The sequence below is a fragment of the Lissotriton helveticus genome (genome assembly GCF_964261635.1).
Source record: "Lissotriton helveticus chromosome 1_1 unlocalized genomic scaffold, aLisHel1.1 SUPER_1_unloc_3, whole genome shotgun sequence".
NCBI lineage: Eukaryota > Metazoa > Chordata > Amphibia > Caudata > Salamandridae > Lissotriton > Lissotriton helveticus.
Genome location: NW_027611670.1, coordinates 4,997,452 through 5,007,131, shown reverse-complemented (window position 1 = coordinate 5,007,131; position 9,680 = coordinate 4,997,452). Strand labels below are relative to the sequence as shown.

The 9,680-nt window shown below is 43.5% G+C and overlaps 1 protein-coding gene across 1 annotated transcript in view; it reads right to left on the bottom strand.

Moving 5' to 3' along the window:
• Positions 1–6,679: 6,679 nt before the first annotated feature.
• Positions 6,680–9,680, bottom strand: part of LOC144805848 (uncharacterized) — a 107,669-nt gene continuing 104,668 nt past the window's right edge. Inside the window, exon 4 of the mRNA XM_078672327.1 lies at positions 6,680–8,173. Within this exon, the coding sequence (XP_078528453.1) occupies positions 6,815–8,173 (1,359 nt within the window). The 3' untranslated portion in view covers positions 6,680–6,814. The remainder of the gene's footprint in view (positions 8,174–9,680) is intronic.

The window sequence follows — 9,680 nt, the reverse complement described above, 5'->3', positions numbered from 1 at the left end:
CCATGTTGGAAGTAGAGAGCACCTGCACCCTAACACAGATTAGCTATGAAAAGGTGCCCGAAGACCTAAGGGCCAACAAAAAGAAGGTGGGAAAAATGAGGCAAGGGCAAAAAAATCACGGGGAAAGACCACCCTAAGGCTGACAGGTCTAACAGATCTGATGTCATCTGCGGCTTTGATCAGCGCAGTCTCTGTACTGTGGAATCGGCGGAACCCAAATTGAGTATCATCGAGTAAATGATGTTCCTCTATGAAAGCAGATAGTTGTAAATTCATTGCTTTTTCGGCCACTTTGGCCAGGAATGGAAGGCTTGCAATTGGCCGGTAGTTTTTCAATTCATCCTTATCAAGGTGAGGCTTCTTTAGTAATGGTTTGAGGAGAGTTTTTTTAGGGCGTCTGGATAAATAGCTGATCTGAACATGGTGTTGCAGATTAGAGTAATGGCAGGTATAATCACATCGATAATAGGTGGAAGAATTTTAAAAGGACAAGGATCAAGTGCAGAGCCTGTTTTGATCGTGGTGATGATTTCCGCAGTTTGAGCGTTGGTGATATCTGTAAAATGAGTAAACTTGGGTGCAGAGTAAGTCGAGGTTTGGGTAATAGAGGGGGTATTAGTATTATTTGAGAAAGCCGAGAAGATGTCATTGACCTTCGTGAAAAAGAAGGTAGCCAGGGCATCGCAAAGAGATTGAGAGGGAGGTGGGTTCAGATCAGGGGAGTAACCAGCTAGCTGCTTGGTGGTATCGTAAAGTTCCTTAGAGGAGTTTTTTGCTAGCTCTATCCATTCACTAAAGTACTTTTTCTTAGCCTCACTGATCATGGTTTTATATTTGACCAACGTCTCCTTGTAGCTAATTCTGTTGTCTTCGCTATAGGCCTTCCGCCAATGCCTCTCCTTGTTCCTGCAGAGTTGTTTCTGGGTTCTTAGTTCTTCAGTGAACCAAGGTGCCGAGGAGGCGAGTCTGTTCCTGGTCACCTGTTTAGTGGGAACCAGTGAATTAGCGGCAGTACCCAGCCAGTCGTGGAATTGATTGGTGGCAATGTTGGGGTCTGCGGAAAAAATGGGGTTGGAATTACCAAGTAGCTTTTTCAGGCTAGGACTATCTATGTCATTCCAGGCTTTAAACGGTTGACGGGAATTGGCGAATACTTTAGCGGTGAGTGTTTCCTGGATGATGATGGAGCCCAAGATGGCGTAATGATCTGACCAAGTGAAAGGGAGGATTTGATTTATGTGGATATCCTCCAGATTGGAGAAGATGCCATCCAGTGTATGGCCACCGTCATGCGTAGGAGAGTTAACCAGAAGGGGAAGACCAAATGTCTTCATATCCGAGATAAGAGATAAAGTATCCCTATCCTCTAGTTTGTCTAGGTGAAAATTAAAATCACCCAAAACTGTAAAAGAGTCTTCCAGAGCCAGGGATTCCAGGATAGAACTCAAATCTGTGATAAAGTCTGATCGTGGTCGTGATCCAGGTGGTCTGTATACGAGGATCCCTTTGAAGTTGTTGGAAGGGGATAGCATGATTGCGAATTGCAAAGCTTCGCAGGAGGATGACGGGGTGGCAGTAATTCTCACATTAAGTGAGTCACGGGCGATAATCGCTACTCCGCCCCCTTTTTTATGCTGTCTATCGTGTCTATAGATTGTGAAACCTCTTGGGACTGCAATCACTAGGTCTGGGTCGGATGAATTGTCCATCCAAGTTTCGGTCATGAATAATATACCTAAATTCCTATCCTCTATCAAGTCTGCTATATCCTGTCGGTGTTTACCGAGCGAGCGTACATTAGAAAGTGCTATTGATATGCTGGTATGTGTATGTTTGTTAGCACTGGAGGGTGATTTAATGGCGAGGGGGATAGAAACCATACAATGAGGACAGAACTGTGTGAAAAGACCGGGAAGGGATATTGGGTCAAGCTTTCGACAATCGCAGTGATTGTGAGCACGCATCTCGAGCAGCTTAATATTAGAGTAGTGTAGACAAGTCGCTGGGTTAAGGGGACCAGGGGTGGTGGCCCTGGGCCCGGTCCAGGCGCGGACGGGCGCAGACGGGCTTGCCTTTGGCGTGCCGCCGGCGCGCCCGCCCGCTGATGGGGAGGGTTAATGTTTTTGTACATGTAAGGGGCGGGTTTAGAGGAGGGTGGGAGGCGTCCAACAACTGGACCGCAACCCTTCCTCCCAGCAAGATGTCTGAAATGGGTGCAGTTATGGCGGCAGCGCCTTAAATCGGCTGCGCCGTGCACAACAAAGGAATTGGCGGCTTCGGAGCGAGGCTAGTCTCGCGCCGAAGTGCAAAGAGGTAGCGTTTAAAATAGAGCTGTTAAAATATAAACAGATTTTAAAATACACGTACTTCGTATTTCAAGAGCGTGCAGAAAGGCAGTGAACAGAAAAGAGCTGAGAGCCCCCGGCTTCCGCCTCAGGGGAGAATATGGCAAATATCACAGTTATATTATGTGACGCCCCTTAAATATACTGGGAGGGCGGGAGGCGTCCAACAACTGGACCGCAACCCTTCCTCCCAGCAAGATGGTGTCTGAAATGGGTGCAGTTATGGTGGCAGCGTCTTAAATCGGCTGCGCCGTGCACAACAAAGGAATTGTCGGCTTCGGAGCGACACTAGTCTTGCGCCGAAGTGCAAAGAGGTAGCGTTAAAAATAGAGCTGTTAAAATATATACAGATGTTAAAATACACGTACTTCGTATTTCAAGAGCGTGCAGAAAGGCAGTGAACAGAAAAGAGCTGAGAGCCCCCGGCTTCCGCCTCAGGGGAGAATATGGCAAATATCACAGCTATAGTATGTGACGCCCCTTAAATATACTGGGAGGGCGGGAGGCGTCCAACAACTGGACCGCAACCCTTCCTCCCAGCAAGATGGTGTCTGAAATGGGTGCAGTTACGGTGGCAGCACCTTAAATCGGCTGCGCCGTGCACAACAAAGGAATTGGCGGCTTCGGAGCGACGCTAGTCTCGCGCCGAAGTGCAAAGAGGTAGCGTTTAAAATAGAGCTGTTAAAATATATACAGATTTTAAAATACACGTACTTTGTATTTCAAGAGCGTGCAGTAAGGCAGTGAACAGAAAAGAGCTGAGAGCCCCCGGCTTCCGCCTCAGGGGAGAATATGGAAAATATCACAGCTATAGTATGTGACGCCCCTTAAATATATTGGGAGGGCGGGAGGCGTCCAACAACTGGACCGCAACCCTTCCTCCCAGCACGATAGTGTCTGAAATGGGTGCAGTTATGGTGGCAGCGCCTTAAATCGGCTGCGCCGTGCACAACAAAGGAATTGTCGGCTTCGGAGCAACACTAGTCTCGCGCCGAAGTGCAAAGAGGTAGCGTTAAAAATAGAGCTGTTAAAATATATACAGATTTTAAAATACACGTACTTCGTATTTCTAGAGCGTGCAGTAAGGCAGTAAACAGAAAAGAGCTGAGAGCCCCCGGCTTCCCCCTCAGGGGAGAATATGGCAAATATCACAGCTATAGTATGTGACGCCCCTTAAATATACTGGGACGGCGGGAGGCGTCCAACAACTGGAAGCAACCCTTCCTCCCAGCAAGATGGTGTCTGAAATGGGTGCAGTTACGGTGGCAGCGCCTTAAATCTGCTGCGCCATGCACAACAAAGGAATTGGCGGCTTCGGAGCGACGCTGGTATCGCGACGCCGGACGCGATCCCTGTTTCTTTTGCTGCTTCCCCTGATTTTTATTCTTCCAATTCTGTTTTGGAAAATTTGGATGGTTGTCTTTAGTAGACTTTGCTATCTGAGTCTGCGGTTGAGTTGCTGTTTTAGCAAAAGGCTTAACACCCAAACTATTGCGGCCAATGGTCTTATAAGCCTCCGCAATAATTCATGGTAACGCTCGGGGTTTGTTGACGTCTTGGACAAGGCGCAAAGCATTCGACACCTGAAAGTTAACCGCATCTCCCCTTACATTACAAAAGAGGAGATCAGCAACTACGTCAAACACTCCAACGAGCCTCATTCTCAACTCGACAGCCGCCTCCGCACTGTGCTCATCCGGAACATGCTTGATCACAGAGGGCAAGACATTCATAGACGGCGCGCAGAAATACTTTGCATATTCTGCTGCAAATACTTTACCCCAAATCTCACAATCTGTTAACTCTGGCAATAAGTCTTTCTGCAAATTAATTGTGAGAATCCTGTGTTTTTCCACAGGAGTGGTATTAGGAAACACTGCTTCCAGTTGGTCAAATTTCTCAGCAAGACAATAAAGCATATTGTACTTAGTTTGAGGGTGCTTGCCCATTACCGAATTAACCGAATTAACCGAATTAACCATGAATGGACTAATCTACATCCCGGCCGGTCCAATTTGTTCCGCTGCAAGAAACATATTGAACCAAAGCCCTATGTACCCCAACAAAAGAGGTATAAAGTTGACACAAGTCGTCAATCGGGGCATTGAGATAACGTGGATATGGTGTGAACCCGGCTAAGACTGGCCAAGTTGCCCCAGGAATTGACAAGCGACCTAACCGACCCGGAGTTACGGTGTGGGGGAGGGTGCCATACAACCAAACACTATGCTGCCATGGCGAAACTGGAATCTCTTGTGTCCTATATGGAGTATAGTTCACAGGAATCGCAGTGTGAGTGTATGTATGAAATGTATCCTCATCTGCATTTATTGCAGGAAACGTGACCCAAGAGTAGAAAAGCTCAAAGGAGAACGCCGAATATGCACTCACCACAAAGATAACAGACATACCATCGTCTGGTACTCCAAACTGCGTCAGATGACGCCGGAGCGCTGTCCAACTATGCTGAGCTATGTCAATATCACCCATGAGGACATAGAGAAGAAAAACAATTTATATAAATTGCAGTACAACAAAGGGTAGTATTCAAAATGTGAACCTTTTCATAAATCTCATGCTTGAATTAACTTATAACGCATTCATATAGGTAGGTTAATCCGTCACGCATGTTAACAGGAAAAGGTGTTGAGGGTATTGTGGACAGATACGAGCACTAATCAAGACTTTGGGCGCCATGTTGCGGGAATTCTGCTCATGCACAGAACTATGCGCAGGAAACCAGGACCTCAGTGTATTGTGGTGTACCAAAAATCCACCTCAGTGCCCAGAACCCCTATCCGACTAGCAACAGTGTCTCATTCATTCTCCGTACTACAGCGAAGCTACCAATGAACAAGCGACTTTGGGACCTCTCAGGAATAGTGGGAATCAAGAACACTCTTTTGTTTTTATTCTCATAAATGTCCACAACGTGAGCAATCAGAGACACGGTATAGTTTCAAATGTTTATTTCAACTACGTGCTCTAAGATGCAGTATATTTGCTAACATAAGTAAAAAGATGCATAAAATCAATACAATCAACATTGTTACAATTCCATAAAATACAGAGGGAGAAATCATATTATAATGATAGTGGAACCAGGTCTATAGCGCCTTGTGTACCACCCTCCCCTTGCTAGGTGCTAGGTATTATAATAATAGAAGATCTCTAGGTTAAAACCGGGAACCCCATACCTCCAAAGTCAGGTGAAGTGAACCGCATCCCAGATCAGCAGAGCTCTTTGTGGATTGAAAGGTTTTTCCCAAGTGCTAGACTCATGCATGCAGTGCAATATTAAAAGCACCTGAGTTTCAGAAATGAGCAGCTGTGTTCGTGTTGTGTTTAGAGCGTGGGCCGATCAACCTGCATCAACAGCATACATTGTTATTTTAACCTTGAACACTTTGTGCAGACTTGAGGTCGCAGTGTGAGTCTGGAGATATGGAAAACAGATCGTTCTCATGTGAAGGAAAAGCAAGCAGTTTGTCTTTATAAAAACAGAGATGTAGTGTCGTGTGCAAAAGCAGCAAAATGGCGTTTTCGCAATTAACTCACTTATGCTAACATAGCAATGTGTACAGGCAGAATCATATTCATCCCTACACTTTTACAGGTAGCATGGACAGGAACACTTGGATGTTTTTCTTTGCAACTCTTCATCGCCAAATAAAAACCACCAGTGCTTCTTTTCTTTTATTTCACATTGTGCTAGTCTCCCAGTAGATTTCCTGTTATATCACGTTTTTTTTTCTATGTGTACCGAAGTGAACAATCACTGGGAACAGACACTTTTATTATTCTACAAATCTTTGGTTTTCTTCATTTCTTCTAGTCGACTCTTCATTCATCTGGTATTTGAATAACCCACATAATTATATATTTGTTCCTGTAATTCCTTCATCTCACAATAACTGCACTGTTCTGCTCCTGTATATGTCTTCAAATGAGTCAATATTATTGTTAATGTTCGTAAGTTCTTTCTGAATTCACTGCATCTCTAGGAATATTTCTAAGTGAGTTAAATGAAGGTGTGTGTTCGCTGAGGCTATGTAGGATCAGAAATTGACAAAAGCTCGTCACACTTTTAGTGCAATTGTAAGGTTTACCCCAGGTGTGTTTGCAATTGACAAAATCACTTCTGACATTCATTGCAATGCTCTTTTTTACTCTGTGTGTGTTAGTTGATGTATCCGTAGGTTTAATAACTGACAGAAGATATTCACACATTTGCACCTGAAAGGTTTTTCTCTGTGTGCATTAACTGATGAATCCTTAATGCGAAAGATTTCCTAAAGGTACTTTTACACTCACTACAGTTGTACGGTATTTACAGAGTGTATGCAAGCTGATGTCTACATAGGCTTGATAATTGACTACATTTCTTCACACATTCATTGCACTTGAAGGCTTTTCTTCTGTGTGTGTTCGCTGATGCCTGTTTAGGATTGATAATGGACTTTAGCTTTTCAAGCATTCGTGGCATTTAAAAGATTTGTTTGCCCTTTGTGAGCTCGCTGATGATTTCCTAATGCTGAAGAGTAAGTAAAACTACTGCCACATTCACTGCAATGGTATGGTTTTTCCCCTGTGTGTATTCTCTGATGTCTGCGGAGGTTTGAAATGTGACTGAAGCTCTTTACACATTCAGTGCACTGGTATGGTTTTTCCCCTGTGTGTGTTCGCTGATGTATTTGGAGTTCTGCTAACGTACTGAAACTCTTCACACATTCACTGCAATGGTATGGTTTTTCCCCTGTGTGTATTTTCTGATGTACGTGTAGCTGTGAAATCTGAGTGAAGTTCTTTGCACATTCCTTGCAATGGAATGGTTTTTCCCCTGTGTGTATTCTCTGATGTCTGTGGAGGTGTGAAATGTGATTGAAGCTCTTTGCACATTCCTTGCAATGGTATGGTTTTTCCCCTGTGTGTGTTCGCTGATGTGTTTGGAGTACTGCTAACGTACTGAAACTCTTGGCACATTCACTGCAATGGTATGGTTTTTCCCCTGTGTGTATTCTCTGATGTGTGTGGAGGTTTGCAAGTTGACTGAAGCTCTTTACACATTCCTTGCAATGGTATGGTTTTTCCCCTGTGTGTGTTTGCTGATGTATTAGGAGTTCATGTGACCGACAGAAGCTCTTCACACATTCACTACAACGGTATGGTTTTTCCCCTGTGTGTATTCTATGATGCCTATGGAGGCTTGATAATTGACTGAAACTCTTTACACATTCCTTGCAATGGTATGGTTTTTCCCCTGTGTGTATTCGCTGATGTATTTGGAGGTGTGATAACTGATTGAAGCTCTTTACACATTCATTGCAAAGGTATTGTTTTTCCCCTGTGTGTATTCGCTGATGTCTTTGGAGGTGTGATAACTGACTGAAGCTCTTCACACATTCAGTACAATGGTATGGTTTTTCCCCTGTGTGTGTTCGCTGATGTGTTTGGAGATGTGATAACCGACTGAAGCTCTTCACACATTCAGTGCAATGGTATGGTTTTTCCCCTGTGTGTATTCTCTGATGTATATGGAGGTCTGTTAACCGACTGAAGCTCTTCACACATTCAGTGCAATGGTATGGTTTTTCCCCTGTGTATATTATCTGATGTCTATGGAGGTCTGTTAACCGACTGAAGCTCTTTACACATTCAGTACAGTGATATGGTTTTTCCCCTGTTTGTATTCGCTGATGCTCTTTTATGGTTTCTAATTGGCTAAAGTTCTTGACATATTCAGTGGAATTGCACGATTTTTCTCCTGACCGTGTTTCCTGAAGGGTCAGCATAGTTAATAAACTACTTGCGTTATTTTCACATTCCCTGTATGCGTGTTATATTTTGGATGCTTGATTTCAGATTTAACAATAAAATACAAGACTCACTAAATACCTGCCCCATTCATAATATCAGTAAGGCTTCCTTGTGGGTGATTGCATCTTTAGATTGGATAATGGCTTCGCATGCTTGCGGGTAAAGCTTAATCTTTGTTCCGGTAGGTGCAAATTGGGACAATACTCTGTACTTTAGAGAGCAGAACTCTCCTTTCCTTCAGCCTTCAGTTTTTAGGCTCCACTTCGTTGTGCTTTTCCCTGGTGCCTGCGGTTTGGCTAGGAAGAGTTTGCAATACACCTAGAGCACTGAATGGTGGTCTGTTGCCAGTTTAGATAGAGAAGCACTGCTCTAGCCACATCATGATGATGAAGCGACTTGCAATGTGTACAGCTACTCCAAAGAGTGTCCCGGGGCAAAGCACAGGTCAGAAAAGAAAGTAAATCAGTTTGTTTCAAACATGGACAAAAAGCCAATTTTTCAACCTTTTTTAAACATTATCATATTGCTAACAGCTCAACGCTGAAATGGGATTTTGTTCCAAGCTATGGATCAAAAATAGACACGAGACCTTCCTCCAACTCTCATACCGGCCTCATGATCAAAGCTGGTGTTGGACGCTTGTTTATACAGCAGGTGATTTGTCAGTTTTGTTGCCTTAATTTTGTAGAGGTCATTTCTTCGTCTTGGGGTGTCGAGGTGCAGAGCTCAGACTCGTACACTCACTGAATTGCCTTTGACTGCTTCTTCCTGGATCTGTCCTCTGCCTTTGATTGCACTGATGTTTTTGGAGCTCCTTATTTTTGATAATTTTTTCAGGTTTAATGTGTTATCTTCATTATTCATAATCAATCCGTGCCTTTAAGTCCTATTTTCTATCGGATGCAAAGAAATGCAATATTACTAAATGCAAATGTAAAGAATGTGAATACACAATATTTAACCAGCTGGATAAGACATCTCTTCTCTACCATATTTAAAATTTTGTAAGGAACATTTTACCATACATGGATATTTCAATAAAACTGTGGTTGAACATGTCACATTGTATTTACTTCTGAAAAGGCAGTGAATTACCATTATTGACAGAGTAACTTACTAAAGAAAGGGCAGCCACAGAGAACTCGTGCTACAGGTAGAGTTTTACGTAGATATACATGGACAAGATTTAATTTAAACAGAACAGATTGTGGAAAAAGAGAGGAATCAGGAAGCGCTGCTGTTAATTTAGTTTCAGGAAGTATCTACCAAAAATAGCTCTTCAGGAAGTGTATAACAAAGGTAACTCTTCAGGAAGTATTTAACCAAGGTAACTTGGAAGTGTATAACAAAGGTAACTCTTTAGGAAGTGTCTAACAAAGGTAACTCTTCAGGAAGTATACATGACCAAGGTAACTTTTTAGGAAGTATATATGACAACGGTAACTCCAGACACCGTCTTCCACAATGCTTTCATGTTCACACTGGATCAGCTCAAATGCCAACTCCTGCCAGTTACCT